At 36.5% G+C, this 16,757-nt stretch overlaps 1 protein-coding gene across 1 annotated transcript; it reads left to right on the top strand.

The window, feature by feature from the left end:
- Window positions 1-208: 208 nt before the first annotated feature.
- LOC110786322 (uncharacterized) lies at window positions 209-838 on the top strand. The gene has a single exon (XM_021990867.2). It carries the CDS (start codon window positions 209-211, stop codon window positions 836-838), a length of 630 nt encoding a protein of 209 aa, XP_021846559.2.
- The last annotated feature ends 15,919 nt before the right edge of the window (window positions 839-16,757 follow it).

Below are 16,757 nucleotides of genomic sequence, written 5' to 3'. Positions count from 1 at the left end.
TTCATCCCAAGTGGAGAATTCTAACATAGTATCAGAGGAGAATCTATAGATCCTGCTGAAATTATTCTGGAAATTCTTTATGTTTACACTTCCTTTCTAATTTCTCTAACATAGTTGTTGAATCACAGAATTCGAATAACTCAATTGTTGATAGAATTTTCATTTCAAAAGCTGAAATTCTTTAAAGTTTCATCTAAAATTCTTCAATATGCATGCTGATCAAGATCCTTCTACCAATCCAAACTCAACTTACTATCTTAGCAACCATGATCTTAATGCTTCCATACTGGTTAACATTGTCTTTGATGGAAAATTCTTCAATGATTGGAAACGTTCTATGATGATAGCACTCTCAACAAGAAATAAATTGTGCTTTGTTGATGGAAGTCTCATTCAACCAGCAAAAAACTCTGCAAACTACAGAATCTGGAACAGGGGCGATGACTTGGTAATCTCTTGGATGATGGCATCCTTAGAACCTTCAATTGCAAGAAATGTGTTGTATCTCAAAACAACAAGAGAAATCTGGTTAAACTTGGAAGAAAGGTTTTTCCAATCATATGGACCACAACTCTTTTCTCTACAACAGAAGCTGTGTGATCTGAATAAAAAAGATGATGAACAGATTTCAGGTTTTTTCACTAAGATAAAGCTACTGTGGGATCACCTTGATGGTTTGGATCCTTTGCCTTATTATGTGTGCACTGGATGTAGCTGTAGTCTAACTCAACAACTTCTAAAATCTCAACAGTACCAAAGGCTCATTCATTTTTTGATGAAGCTGAATGAGAAGTATGATCATTCAAAAAGTTGTGCACTGGATGTAGCTGTACTCTAACTCAACAACTTCTGAAATCTCAACATTACCAAAGGCTTGTTCATTTTTTGATGAAGCTGAATGAGAAGTATGATCATTCAAAAAGTAATATTCTCATGATGAGTCCCTTGCCAACAATCTCAAAAGCTTATGGACTTTTACTTCAGGAAGAACAACAGAAGGAAGTTAATAATAATCAAAATCATGACTCAGAGTCCACAGTGTTTACTGCCAGAAGATTCGCTGGCAATAGGTCACACAAACCTCAATATTCTTCAGTGTTTACTGCCAGAAGATTCTCTGGCAATAGGTCATACAAACCTCAATATTCTTCAGGTTCAGGTCTAAACAATGCAACCAGTGGAAATCAGTCAAGAAACTTCACTTATACAAGGAATAATCTATATTGTGAGCACTGCAAAATGAAAAATCACACTGTGGATAAGTGTTGGAAGTTGCATGGTTACCCTAAAGACTTTAAAGGCAAAAGAAAGAGATTTGCAGCAACAGCTCAGCCCGAGGAGATTCATAAAAAGGAAACTCAAGGAGAACCAGGAACTGTGCATGCTACTTTCACAGAAGAACAATATAATCAGTTGATGAGTTATCTCAATAATCACAAGGTTGCTAGTCAAGATGAACATCATGGCTCTAGTTCACTTGGTCTAGTAACAAGCTCTCACATGAAAGGTACATTTTGTTTCTTGTCTAAGTTTAAAAGTACATGGATATTAGACAGTGGATCCAGTGATCACATGTGCTCGGATTTAAATATGTTCAACACTATTGAACTAGTAAATGATAAGCAACACACTATTACTATTCCAAATAGAACTGAATTACCAGTTACACATAAAGGTCAAATTAATATAGGGTCCATCACACTTAAAGATGTTCTACATGTCAAGGATTTCAGTTAAATCTGATTTCTATCTCAAAGCTATGTTGTGATGATCAATGTTCTTTTATATTTACAAATGGTGAATGTTTTGCACATGACCTTTCCAAGAACAAGCATACTCTTTTTGGTAGATTGGACAAAGGCTTGTATAGCCTAAATGAGGATCTATTGGTGTCTAACAACAATTTCAATAAGCATACTCTTTCAGGTGTATCTGCAGTAGAGGAAGCCAAGCTTTGGCATCTTAGACTAGGTCACATGTCTTATGGAAAAATAAAGAACATCAAAGGCATTGATGTTAAGGGTTGTTTGGATGAGTGGTTTTGCCAAATCTGTCCCTTAGCTAAGCAAACAAGATTCCCTTTCTCTGTAAGTAGCATTAAGACAACACAACCATTTGAATTGTTACACATTGATGTATGGGAACCTTACTCTGTACATGATACCTCTAAGTGTAATAAATATATTACCATTGTAAATGATTTCACTCGAATGACATGGACTCACTTGATGAGGAATAAACTGATTCTGTCAAGATTATGCATGATTTCTTACTATATGTTGAAAATCAGTTTGGTTTTACAATCAAGCAAGTCAGGTCAGATAATGCATTAGACTTGACAAGGTGGCATCAAATATTTATTTCTTAACAAAGGGATCCTACAACAGAAAAGTTGCAGCAACACACTTCAACAGAATGGTGTTGTTGAGAGAAAACATAAACATATCTTAGAAACTGTTAGAGCTCTTTCTTTTCAGGCTAAACTTCCTGACAAATATTTGAGTGATTGTATCCTTACAACTACCTATTTGATTAACATAATGCCCCTTAAAAGCATTCAGTTCAGCACTCCTTATGAAAAGCTATTCAAGACACCACCTGATTTATCCCATTTAAGAGTTTTTGGTTGTTTATGCTACATCAATTCATCTAAAGTCCACAGGTCTAAGTTTGACCCAAGTGCTAAACCTTGTGTTCTTTTTGGTTATCCACCTCATCAAAAGGCCTATAAAGTTCTCAACCTTGCCACAAACAAATTTTTTATTTCCAGGGATATTGTCTTCCATGAGAAATACTTTCCTTTCCACTTTTCAAACTCCTCAAACATTGCTACTCAAACTAATTCTTCTTGCCTGTTGTTACTCCTTTCTCTACAGACATGTGTCTAACACCAGACATTACTCATTTTTTGTTAACTGGTTCTCAAAACTCACACATTCCTTCAGATTCCACTCTCTCCTTCTCTGATGACAATTTGAATCTTCCTTCTTTATCTCCAAATTTTACTTCTGAATCTTTTCTTATCCTCCACAATACTTTATCAGTTGATTCTCCAGCACCTAGGAAGTCTACTAGGCCTTCTAAACCACCTTCTCATTTGAAGGATTTTGTATGTTCCATGCCTTCAAAGCATTGGTGTAATTTGGTGGCATATGACAGCTTACCAGTGCAACATAAATTACTAATTGCTGCACATATGGAGCTTGTTGAACCAACCTCTTATATTGAAGTTGCAGCAGATTCAAAATGGATAGAAGCCATGGACAAGGATATTACTTCTTTGCAAAAGAATAATACCTGTGATTTTCTTCTATTACCCAAAGGCAAGAAAGCCACAGGCTGTAAATGGGTTTACAGAATTAAAAAGAATGCATATGGTTCAATTGAAAGATACAAGGCAAGGCTGGTGGCAAAGGGGTTCCCACAAAAATATGGCATTGATTATCATGAGACTTTCTCCCTTGTCGTTAAAATGTTTACTTTAAGGTGTCTAATTAGTTTTACCGCCAGTAATCAATGGAAATTTTTTCAACTAGACACTACCAATGCTTTTCTTCATGGCCATCTCGATGAGGAGGTGTATATGAAGATCCATGAGGGTGTTAATGCTCCACCTGGTTTTGTATGTAAACTCAACAAATCTCTGTATGGTTTGAAGCAAGCTTCAAGGCAATGGTTTGATAGACTTCACACTGAGATAAAGTCACAACGCTACACAAATTCTAAGAATGACTACTCTCTCTTTATCAAAAATGATTCTACTGATATCACTGTGGTTGTTGTCTATGTTGATGATATTCTCATCACAAGATCCAATGAGGATACTATTTTTGCTCTTAAGAGACATCTTCATCTTACATTCAACATCAATGATCTAGGGATTCTTAATTTCTTTCTTGGCATTGAAGTTAGTCACACAAATGAAGGATACATTCTCACTCAGAAGAAGTACACTAAGAACTTCTTCATGACTATGGGTTGGATTTATCCAAGCCTGCTGTCACTTCTTTTCCTCTTAACCTCAAACTCACCACTGAAGGTGAAGCCTATTCAAAATGCAGAACTCTACAGATGTTATGTAGGCAAGCTAAATTTTCTCACTCACAAAAGGTCTGACATTTCTTTTGTTGTTCAGTCCTTGAGTCAGTTCATGCATTCTCCTACACTTCAACATATTGAGGCTCTTACTCACACTCTTAGATACATCAATGGTACTGCAGGCCAAGGCATTCTCTTAAGGGCTACAGCTCAACTCATTCTTCATGCTTTTTCTGACTTAGATTGGGCTACTTGCCCAACAACCAGGAGATATATTACTGGTTATATTATGTTACTTGGGAATTCCCCCATCAGTTAGAAATCTAAGAAACAATCAACCATATCTAAGAGCTCTTCTGAGGTAGCATATAAAGCAATGTCACAAGCTGCTGGTAAAGTCACATGGGTTGTTAGACTGCTAGAAGAACTTGGTGTGCATGATCTTAAACCTATTGAGCTTCATTGTGATAATCAATCTGCCATTCATATTGCTACTAATCCTATTTTCCATGAACGTACTAAACATATTTGGACTGTCACTTCACTCGAGATAAGGTTCTCGAGGGACTTTTACACTTGAGTTATCTACCTACTCACAATCAATTGGCTGACATCTTCACTAAGATTCTTCCTAGTGCTCAACATAAGAACTTATCTACCAAACTTGGCATGGTCATTGACTCTCCTATGCCTAGTTTGAGGGGGAGGGGGGGGGGGTGTTGGTATTCAACCCTGATGTGTTAGCATTACTCACAATAACAACAATCAAGGTCACAACAACACCAACAACACAAGCAATGCCTGCTTACAATCTCACACAACAATGTAATGTTCTGCTTCTCTTCTAGAAGGATTCCTAACTAACTTCCCTAGATTCAAGGAAGGTTGTTAGAGTTGACTTTTGATGTACTAACTAGCTGCCTTAATCTAGCTTAGCTGATGTGTACAAACAAACAAATATGATTGGCTTGAACACATCATCAGTGTGGCCTTCTAGCTTGTATTTATACTGCTCTTATTGTAATCTTTGTTATTCATTCAATCAATAAGAAACAACTTCTTTACATTCTTTCTTTTTCTCTCTGTGTCTAGTTCTATCTTAAACATAAATTCATCCCAAAGTGGAGAATTCTAATAACTACTAATCGACTCTTCCTTCTTGCTCATTGATTCCCTCTTTGAGAAGATTGTAATTGTACCCCCACTTCCAAAATTCAATTGTATAATCGGTTACTTTCGTCCAGACACTAATATTCTCCATTTTGTACAAAGATTATCAACAATTATAAATCTAGAAAATCAAAGTCAAGTAGAATATAACCAACTTAATTTTGAATCCTATCATTCAGCTACAAATCCACACTAAAGTCTAAATATCACACAATAACCAGAACTGAAAGAAAATATTTATATCAAAGATCGCAATTGGACCATCACCATATTTTGGAGAATGCTACACAACTTAGTGAATTTTAAAAAAGCATAGGCAACCTATCTTAGAACTTGTATTATATGTACTTACCCAACTTTGGCTGAGCACTAACGTGAACAATAGCAGGCAACAAATAAGCCAATGTTTTCCCGGAGCCAGCCTCAACAATGCCAATCAAGTCTCTACCTTTTAGAGCCACCGACCATCCTTGAGACTGAATTGGTTTAGGCTCAACAAAACCCAACTTAGCAATCACATCAAGACAATGAGCTACAAAGAAAATAAAAGGCGTTATAAATTAACCAACGATGACCACAACACACACACAACTTGACAAGAATGACACTGTTCATTTGTTCACAATATACATTTAGAATTTTTACCAGGGAATCCAACTTCATGAAACCACCTAATCGGCCTAGGACCATCTGAACCCAGACCCACCATAAGGCGGTACATAAGAAGATGGTGCGCCACCCACCGAACCACCCACATGGGGTGCGGGAGGACCAATAAAATCAATGCATTCAATTTCAATTAAAAAACAAGCATTAATTTCACAATAATCAAACATATAACTACAATTTAAACTACAAAACCTTGAGAAAATAGGGCACCTGCTACGGGGAAAAGTAGCAAAAAAAAAAAAAAACAGAAACACCAAAAATTGACAATTGAGGGCCAAATAGAGAATTTTTTACCAGAACATTAATCATTCTATTAAAATAAAGAGACTGGAGGCATTGCTTGAATCCATGCATGAAATCAGTTTGCCGTGGATGGAGGATTTGGGGAGAGAGAGTAATGAGGGCGATAAAAACAAGATGTAGGTACGAATGAAGAGATCGAGAGAGACAGTATTGTAATTTGTAAAACAAAACTCATCGTTCAGTTTACTATAGATATGAATAAGTCCCACTTTTTAAAGGGTAGAGATAAATTAAGAAATACCCGCTTTTATTTGGTTAGTATATTTTCACCAACAAATTTCTTTTGGACTATGGAGTGACCTATGTTACTCAGACCTAGTTTCACCAATAGTCAAATACATCTTAGGAAGATATTGAAGGAAATGTGTCCTTTACCCAAGGTGCATTAGTCTAATACTAAGGTTTATATTAATTACAGGATAATTAATTCAGTAAGATCAAGTGGTCGGAACAACTAGCTGGAGAAATATATCCGATCAGTGAGTTTTAATCCTTATTAGTCTCACAACTTACTCTTGACTGGACCTAAAAGGTCACACGAATGGTATATAACATATCACCGGATTAAATGAATCTAAAATTCATTTAATGGCTAAGCGGAAATTTAGTTCGGAAAACATAAATATACGACAAGTCATTGGATCGCAATCGTATGTTCGTAGGCTGGGCCGTATGAATAATCATATCGTATGACATTGGATCGTCTAGTGGTATACGCTTAATTGTGGCTGCAAGGCCATAAGGACGCATACGAGAAGCGTGGCTTCCAACCCCCGAGCCAAGCACGCCAGGACCATGGGCAACAGCGCGCGCCGCAAAGCAACAACATCAACAACAAGCCCAAGGCTTGCCTGTGCCGTGCGCAGACTAACCATAGCACAACAACAACAGCGTTGCACCGAAAGATAGTCGTGGGTCTGGTTGGGCCGTGCTTCGGGTCGAGCCCACGGGCCTAATCGGGTCGGGACCATGCCAAGCCCACGTTGTTTCGTGCCGTGCCGGGCCGGGCCGAAAAGTTAAAAAAGGGCCCAGACCCGGCCCAAGCCCATGGGATTTCGTGCTGTGCCGGGCCGGCCCGTCGTGCCTAAGGCTAATTTTACTAAATTTAGCGTGCTTTGTCGTGCTGGGTCGAGTCGTGCCGTGCCTTATCGTGCTTTTTCCAAAAAATCAAGGCCTAGGCACGGCCCACGGCCCACGACTTCGTGCCCGTGCCGGGCCGTGATTTTTTCGTGATCGTGCCGGGGCGGGCTTTTTTCGTGCCGGGTCGGGTCGGGCTTCGGGCCGGCCCGACCCACAGCCATCTTTAGTTGCACCGTGTGCTGGCTTGGGCGAGGCCCAAGGCCCAGTCGTGTGCACGAGGGTTGTGTGTGTGTGCGTTGGCCGGCCATTGGCCTTGTGCTTTTCGTTGGCCACACTGCACAATGGTTTATTTCATTAAACCCCAGATGTTTTCCACAACCCTAGAACACACATTGCAACCCTAATTCTTTGTGTGCCTCCTAGAGTTAGTTTTTCCAGAAAAAGCCAAACACTCTTGAGAAAGATCTAAGCTAACGGAATCAAGACGGATCTGAATGTGTCGCTGGATGATTGTAGAGGAACTACACTTGGAGTTCTTGATCGTGTTCGTGAGGCTAGTGGGAGTACATGCTACAAATGTATGTTACGTTTAATCTTTGCTTTAACATGTGATTTTGGGTTGGTGATTGTTTCCACTTTGTTAATTAGATTACCATTAAATACCAAAAGTGGTATCACGAGCTTCATGTTTTAAAGTATTAATGTAATTTTATGAACTAAAATTGTTGAAATTTTATGTTATTTTATGAAACTTTTTTGGATTATTGGATGAATCGGTGGAAAAGTAATTGTTTCTTAAAGTTTTAGATTTAGATGTTTCCTTAGTGTTTTTGGGTGGAAACGACGTTCTAAACACAATTCAATGAACAATGTACTAGAATTCCGAAATTCTGCCTCTAAGTTGGACTTTTTGAGGGTTTTTCGTTTCGAAATAATTAATTCTTGAATAATTTGGGCTATAAAAATTAATTATGATTGCTAATCAAGAAATAATTAAATGTGGTTTGTCCTACTTGTTTATAGCAATTATTATGAAGTTTTAAAATTAATTTTTTGGCTTAATATTAATGATAAACCCTAATTATGGAATGCTTGAATTAATGTAATTTTTGATCGATATTTAACTGGGTTGGTTGGTTAGATCTGAAATTATACTTAGGAAAGTAGGGGGATATGTTTTCGTTGATAAATGGCTCATTTAAAAATTCCAGGATTAAAATTTTGATTGGATTCGTTAATTTTAATCGATCACATAACCCATAATTTGATTAAAATCTGAAATTTAATTGTTTTGAATAGTTAAAATTGCCGGATTGGATTATCTAAACATTTGAATATATTGTTGATTGGATTTGTTCATTAAATTCGAATAAATGTTAGCCTAGATTTATTATTTTCATAAATTAGATTGTACGGAGTATGAAATTAAAATAAAACACCCCACTTTAATGATTTTCCGTGATAATTATGATAGGATTTGTTAAAATTATGAAATTTTAAATCGTAACTTTTCGTTTCGTAAAAAAAATTGGATTTTGGTTTCGTTTGGACTATAATTAAGGATTAATAATTTGAAATTTATTAATTTTTGTTTAAATAAATATTTGTTTAGAATATAATTAAGGATTAATAATTTGAAATTTATTAATTTTTTTGAGTGTGTGTACATGAACGTGATTTTAATTAATCATGTAAATTTTGTATAAACTTGCTTGGGCAATTCGTCTTAGAGTACAAATGGGTGTAGACACCTACATTTGACCCCCTAGGCCCAAAGCGGTGAGTTCAATGATGAAACCAAACACTGCTTGTCAATGGTTTCCTAAGTATGATACGAACACCTGTGACTGACTTACATGGTCACGAAACCCACATTTCCATTTTTAGTAAATGCCATTTATAGTAGTTTCCAGTTCAACTGTTACCTAAAATAGCAGCTGTATAAGATCGATTTTCAAGTGATTGTATTGCATTACAATTAATCTTTGAGAAAATATAAGAGTTACACTCCAACCGATATCTCTAAAGAGATATAACCGTGAATGAGATAGAAATTCAGAACAAACCGGAAAAATCTGGAAATATGTGGATAGAAAACACAAGCGCTAGAAATTTCTAGTGCGTGGCATGCACGCGCCGCTTATTTCCAGCGCACAAATAACAACTCCATAATATTCTGGCGCTACAGTTTGGTTCTCAGCCAATCACGTCACGGATAAAATTTGAAATGAGTTGTCAATGACTCAAGAAGAAGTAAATCTGGCATGCCCTGACATGCGCTAGAAAATTCCAACCCGCCCAAGGCGCGCGCTAGAAAATTTTAACGCTGCCATTTTATTTTCACAGAAACTCAGTCTCTTCAACATCTATCTTATTTCGACCAGTTACACTATGAATATATCCCTTTAAACTCCAGAAATCGGTACTAAATATCAATCAAAACATCCAGCTTGAGTAATAACCGAAGCTTCACTCTGTCCCGTATTCATAATCGTCTGTCGTATTAATTCATTGTTAAGCAGACTCTGCCCGCATAAGCACTCAGCCTACTCGAAATACTACAGAAATTCTGACCAATTCTCAAACCAATACACGTTCGCAATGTAACACACCCACCCAATCCCAATCTCTTATGTCCTAGGTTCAATCTCGATATGTGTCACTCCAGTGTGTACAGGATATGCCTTGATAAAATCGTTCATGAACCCGACTACTTCGGCCGAGGCCTGTCGAGGAATTGGCGATAGGTTTGGTACCTTTTTGACACCCAACCTATTATACCTTAGAGACTCAGCATAAACTAAATGCGTATCTGTATCTGAATTCATGCTTGTTGTTAGTTTTGTACGAAAATCTTATATTCTATGTGAAACTAACTAACCAGACTAGGGGTGAGCACGAAACGGATATCCGATTCGAATAATCCGATCCGAAATCAACATTCGAATCGGATATCCGTATCTGAATATTCAATAATTTGATATCCGTATCTGATCCGAAAATTTCAGATATCCGTTATTCGAATATCCGATTTTTTCGGATCAGATAATCTAGATATCAAATATCTGAAGTTCTCATGTCAATTATTCTTCACTCTTACATTTGATTATAGTACACTTGATAATAGTATCTGCTATATTTTTTAAATTTATTTGCTTATATTTTTTTAAATAATTTGCTACAATCAATTCTATAAACAAGAAAGAATTAAAGTTGAAGGGGTATTTCATCTGTATCTTCCAGCAGCACGATTTATAAAACAAGAACCATTGGTTTGTTGATTGAAGGCTTCAACCCAATATTCCTAATTTCCTGAACCCATCAACATTGCAATACCCATCAGTATTCCGATTCCCGTTTCGAATCAAAGTTGAAAAATTTAAGAGCAGATAAGGATCAAAGTATCAAATACTAGGCTTGCAAGGGAAGTAGATGCACTTAAAAAATACAAATTACAGGAATAAGATAAATTAAGTTACTCGATGAACTGCAAGGAAGACCAGAAGTAGATGAATTATGCGGTGGTCGCCTGGTCGGTGATAATATTGGAACCAAAACTGTTGCCATAAAACGAGAGATTGAGAATGTGAGAGATGAGAGTGGGCGGTCGGTGAGATGAGCGTCGTCAGCCCGTGAGATCAGTGTCGCCGACGAGAGATGTAGATGAGAGATTGAGAAAGAAGAGTTGGAGACTAGAAGTCTAGAAGGGAGAGAAAGTGAGAGAGCGGCGTGAGATGAGAGTTTGATTTTAGGGCAAATGGTTTCATTTGTTTTGAGTCTTTTGACCCTAAAAAAGAAAAACTTAAATTTAGTAAATTTTTTGGGTCCTCGATCGGATATCCGACAAAAATCAATATCCGTATGGGTTTCCGATATCCGAAAATTTTAGATCGGATATCCGATCCGAAATTGATTTCGGATCGGTTATCCAAAAAAGTCGGATCAGATACGGGTCGGGTATTCGGATTTTCAGATAGTTTTGCTCATCCCTAAACCAGACGCATAGTATAGGGTCAACAACCTTACTTAAATGCATAAAAAATTCTTAAAAGGAATAAAAGCTACGAATCGTACAATCAGAATTACACATTCTGCAGCCCTGGAATATGCGCCAGAAATTTTCAGCACACTCTAAGGCCGCGTTGCAAAATTCCATTGCATCTCTCCTGAGCGCTAGAAATTTTGCAGCACACGCTGCCTCGAAATAACAAAGAAAAAATCGGGCAGGCACCAGAAATTAGCAACGCCTGACTGCCCGCTGAAGGAAATATGTCCTTCACCCAATGTGCATAAGTCTAATAACAAAAGTTCAGATTAATTACGATTAACTAAATCAGTGAGATCAAGTGATCGGAATAGCTCGCTCGCTTTCGATCAGTGAGTTCTAATCCTAATTAGGCTCACAACTTACTCTTGACTGAACCTATAAGGTCACACCATTGGCATGTAACAGATCATCGGATTAAATGAATGGGAAATTCATTTAATAGCTTTTCGGGAAATTAGTTCGGAAAACATAATTATACGATTTACATTGGATCGTAAAATCGTATATCGTGATTGCGTATATTCGTAAGCTAGGTGAAACGAATAATCTTATCGTACGACAATGGATCGTCAAGTACGAAACGATGAATGAATTATCGAATGATAATTAATAAGAAAACACGAAAGCAAGCCCACAAGCAAGGCAACAAGGCACCAAGGCACAAGGGCCCATGGCCTTGCTACCTTGTCCATGCGCGCACAAAAGGGGCAGCAGCAGCAGCAGCTAAGGCCCGCGACCCAACTTCTGGCTGCGCTGCTATGCGTATTGTTGCCGTGGGCCAAGCTGGCCGGTCAAGGCCTTGCGGTTTTGGCCGGTTAGCTTGGTTGGTTAAAAGGTTATTTTAATAACCTAAAGCCTAAATTTTCAGATTTCTAATTCACACATTATTCTAACCTAAGGCAAGAGAAAACCGTAATTCTCTCTGTGCCTCCGTTAGAGTGTTCATCCCAAAAGAAAACAATCTTGAGTGAGGTCTAGGCCATCCATCTCAAGACGGATCTGAACGTGTCGGTGAACTAAGTAGAGGAACGACATTCAGAGTTCATGATTCGTTGAACTAGGGAAAACACGCTACAAACGTAAGTAATGCTTGATCTATATTTTATAGATGCTTCCTGGCTTTGGGGTTATTCCGCTATCATGTTATGTATTTAACTGTAAACCCCTACAGTGGTATCAGAGCTACATGTATTCAAATTACTTATTAGCATGTTATTATGTTTGTGATTATGTCGAAATTTTTAGAATCAATTCGTAACTTTTCGAATGTTTTTCTTTATTATTGGATGAATCGTTGAAAAGCGGCTGTGTTCGTAAAGTGTCAAAATTTCGATTTTTCTGACCATAATCTGATTGAAAATAGCGTTTTAACATCAAGTCATGAGAATAGAATCTCAAAAACAGTCCCCGTAGTGTGATTTTTTGGGCGTTTTTGTTAATTAATGAATTAAAACATTAATTTTGGAATTGTTTTCAATTAATTGCTCGACCTAATCAACTCGGAATTAATTGAAATTTTTCCCTACTGTTTTTAGTATATTATGAACATATGGTAATTTTTGGTTAATGAATATTGACTAAAAACCGTAATTTTATTTTTACCTAAATTAATGAATTTTAGATCAAAAATTAATTTTATTAATTGGTTAGATCTGAAAATTTATTTATGTGCGAAGGGGAACATGATTTCATGTTTAAATAGCATATTTAAAAATTCATGGATTAAAATTTTGTTGGATTCGTTAATTTTAATCGTTCACCTAAAGCAAATTTGATAAAAATCTGAAATTTAAACGCTTAGAACGATTTAAAGTTTTCGATTGGATTATCAAAATTATTCAAATTTTTGTTGATATTGATCGTTCGTTAAATTTGAATATGAGTTAGCCTAGATTTATTAATTTCATAAATTGGATTGTTTGAAATTTTATTAAATCACCCACTTTAATATTTTCGTAATTAAAACGATTGGACTTGTTAATATTATGAAAAATATATTTCGTGCAATTTTCATTTCGAATATTAAAATTGATTTTTTTTAATAATAATCGGACGAGCAAGCCACTTGCACGAGGCAAGGGCTGCTGTCCGTGCGAGACGAAAGGGCAAGGCACGCACACGAAGGCAGGCCAAAGGGGTGCTGGCCTTGTGCACTGTGCCTGCGAGCTGCGAGAAATGGGCGTATAGTAATGCACAGAGCTGGGCGAAGTCTTCGGACGAGCTCGAAGCAAGCAACACGCATCGGCCAGCGCTGCAGCAGCGAGCGAGCTTTCGCGTCAGCGCACGCTGGTCCGAGCGCAGCGATGGAGCAGGAGTTCACCTTGTGCGATGCTTCATGGCCGAGCGCAGTGAGCAGCGAGAGTAAGCAGGCAGCGGGAATGGGCGAGGAAGCCTATACCTTGTTGCAGGGCCTTCGTGCCTGCGCGATGGGCCTTGTGCCTTCGTGTTGTTGCGTTGGTGCGATGCACTCCAGCCCACGATGCATCAAATTGTGCAATTTTTGCTTTGTATTTCAAGGCCCAATATTTGGGCTTTGGGCTTAATTTTGCACGAAGGGGCTAACGGTGGACTTTTTAATTATTTTTTTTTATTTGACTTGGCCGGGCCGCGAGTTTAAATATTTAAAATTATAAGGTCCAAATTAAATATTGGTTTAAGTGGGAGCCGTTTCAATGAAATTATTTAAAATAATTATTTTTAATTATTTTTCGTGGGGAACCTTTATTTTAATTAAATTAATTTTTGATTAGAATAATTCTATGGATTATTAATGCGGAATTGATTTATCTTTTAGGACGCGTTTACATGAACGTCATTTTTTTAATGAATCATATAAATACTTGCATATTTTACTTGGGCCATTCGTTTTAGGACACGAATGGATGAATGCATAGATATTATTTTATGTATTGCAGGTGTTGAAGGTGACTAGTATGGCCAATCTAGGGTAGTTAAATACGGCATGCGTACCGTTTTATCTTTGAATGTAAAGTTTTAAATATGGTCTGCATACCATTGAAGTTTTGATGTAATAATTAGATTATTAAGTTCAAGTTCTTCTAGATTATTCAAAATTTTAAGTTAGCCTTTTGAATAGAGTTCAAGACAATGCCAATCTAACAAGGTGAAGGGAAGATTGGATGCTTCAAGACCAAGTTTTTTGGGCCATACTAGTTCACCAAAGTTATTTATGATTTTATATATTATTGAATGCATATTAAGAATGAATGCATTGTTTGTATGTTTGATTATGATTTAGTTCACTAAGTAATCAAACCAACATAGAAACAACTAGGTACAAAGTAATATTGAGTTTATAATTGCCTTCCAAATCAAGCACTTACAAAAATCTAAGGACCTAAGATAGTAGGTTTCCGCCAAAGCGAGGTGCTCTTTTAGTATACTTAGATGGTAAGGCATCCCAAAGGAGCACGTTGATTTTGGTTGCAACTCAAGCAATTGGTACATATTGTGGCAAAGGAAAAAATTATGGTATTAATTTATGGGTGATGATAAAGGTCGCAAGTTGCGACAACTAAATGTTGTCGTAATCTTATGTGTCGGAGTTTAATTGGTACATATAAGCGCCACGTAGGATATGCGTCATCGTAATATTTTTACTATGAAAATATGTAAATAAGGTAATCGATATAAATAAGGAAACAAATTAGTATTTTAAGATTCTCCTGCCTTTTTTTGAAACATGTATAATAGGTTATATAAGTTAAATATTTTGATTTCCAATTTAAATCATTACACATAAGCATGCCATGTCATCTTTGAGACACGGCTTAAAGGTCGTATATTGCGACCTTTATCATTTTCGTTAATTTATTAACCAAGAGTAATTTGGAAGTTATTACCAGTTGGTTTTGCTTACCTAGAATCTTAAAAGACTTAAGACAAGCCAAAGCATGCTTATGGATTTAAGACTTTTGGGGTCTTGGATTCATTTCATTCATTATGGACCATGTTTTAATTGCATGAATGAAATTTTTAATAGCTTTAATGATTGCATGAATGCTTTTATTTCAAGTTATTAAAGTATGATAAATGTTTTCTTTGCTATTTCATTTTTTAGAATATGAATGCATATAATTGTAAATCTTCAACTTTATTGCGTTCGGATAATAGAACTGCGATATTTCCTCGATCGATTGGTAACTAATTTTGAGAGCAATTCTCAAAGAAAAGGAGACTAAGAGCGTATCTTGGATGCTATTTTTCTTATAGTGATCTTCATGGTTGTTTTCAAGCTAAAACTTGAATGGTAGACCAATTGGACCTCATATATTCAAAATACTGGGTAGTTTTGGAATGATGAAGTATTGAGTTAAAGGCTCATGTATCACCAATGGTTAACAACCAATTTTCTTTTGATTCCATAATGAACTAGACTCATTGGATGTGGTCATTCAAAGTGAATAAAAGAAAGGAACTTTGTAAGCATAACAAAGTAAGAAGATCAAGCAAAGAGTAAAATCTTTTGGACTGTTAGAAAAAGGTGCTAGAAAGGATAGGAAACGGGAACAAAAGAAATGAATTCAAGATTCAAAAGAAATGAATTCAAGGATAGGAAACGGGAACAAAAGTTTGCGTTAAAGAGAAACGACTTAGCAAATAAACTCCTATGGTACTAGATTATCACTTGAGGTTCTAACTTTAGTTAAGAACTCAAATTCCGGGAGCTAAGTCTGGATATTGACCTACAAGTGGGAAATGAAGCAAAGTTGTGCTACATTAGCTGTAGGGTCATCTGTTTGTTTTAAAGTCCTTCTAAAGGATGGATCTTAATGGCATTATGTTCCATTAATCATCATAAGAAATTTATGTTTGGACAAAAGAAAGACTCACATTCAAAGCAAACAAAGTAATCATTGAATGTTTATTTGAATGAAATGGTCATTTATGGGTTGAGTCATATGATTGATCGATTAATAAACAAACAAATTTCTTCATATTCAAAGTTCAGAAGGTTTAAATCAAGTATTTTGATTTGTGTTCCACATATCTTTGGCAATGTCATACGACCATATCAACAAAAAAACATTCTAAGATTCCATGGCATGGATTTTTGAAAGTTGATTATTTTAAGACACATGGGTCTTGCTTGTTGAACATGACATCAAAATGGACTATTGTTAGAAGAATCTAGACAATTATGTTTATAGGCCAAATATGGATTTTATGACTTATCTGTTTCACAAGGACTTGAGAAGATATGACTATATTTACTCAAAGTGAAATACATGAATGCTTCAAAGCGATTCACATAGAACATAAAATCAACTTGGCAAGATATTTGGAACATCTAGAATGGTTCAAGATGACGTTTGCGTGAGCCAAGAAAGATTATCTAGATTGTTAATATGACATTATAACAATCGAAGCTCCATAGGAATATGGTATGTCCGATCCAAATGGAGATATCAGAATCTATTCGATTGTT

This window comes from Spinacia oleracea, chromosome 3, assembly GCF_020520425.1.
Source record: "Spinacia oleracea cultivar Varoflay chromosome 3, BTI_SOV_V1, whole genome shotgun sequence".
In the NCBI taxonomy this organism is placed as follows: domain Eukaryota; kingdom Viridiplantae; phylum Streptophyta; class Magnoliopsida; order Caryophyllales; family Amaranthaceae; genus Spinacia; species Spinacia oleracea.
Note: the sequence above shows the minus strand (reverse complement) of the source record. Positions and strands in the feature narration are given on the sequence as shown.

Coding starts and splice junctions, on each gene's coding strand:
- LOC110786322 (XM_021990867.2), top strand. CDS start 209: ATGCATGCTGATCAAGATCCTTCTACCAATCCAAACTCAACTTACTAT.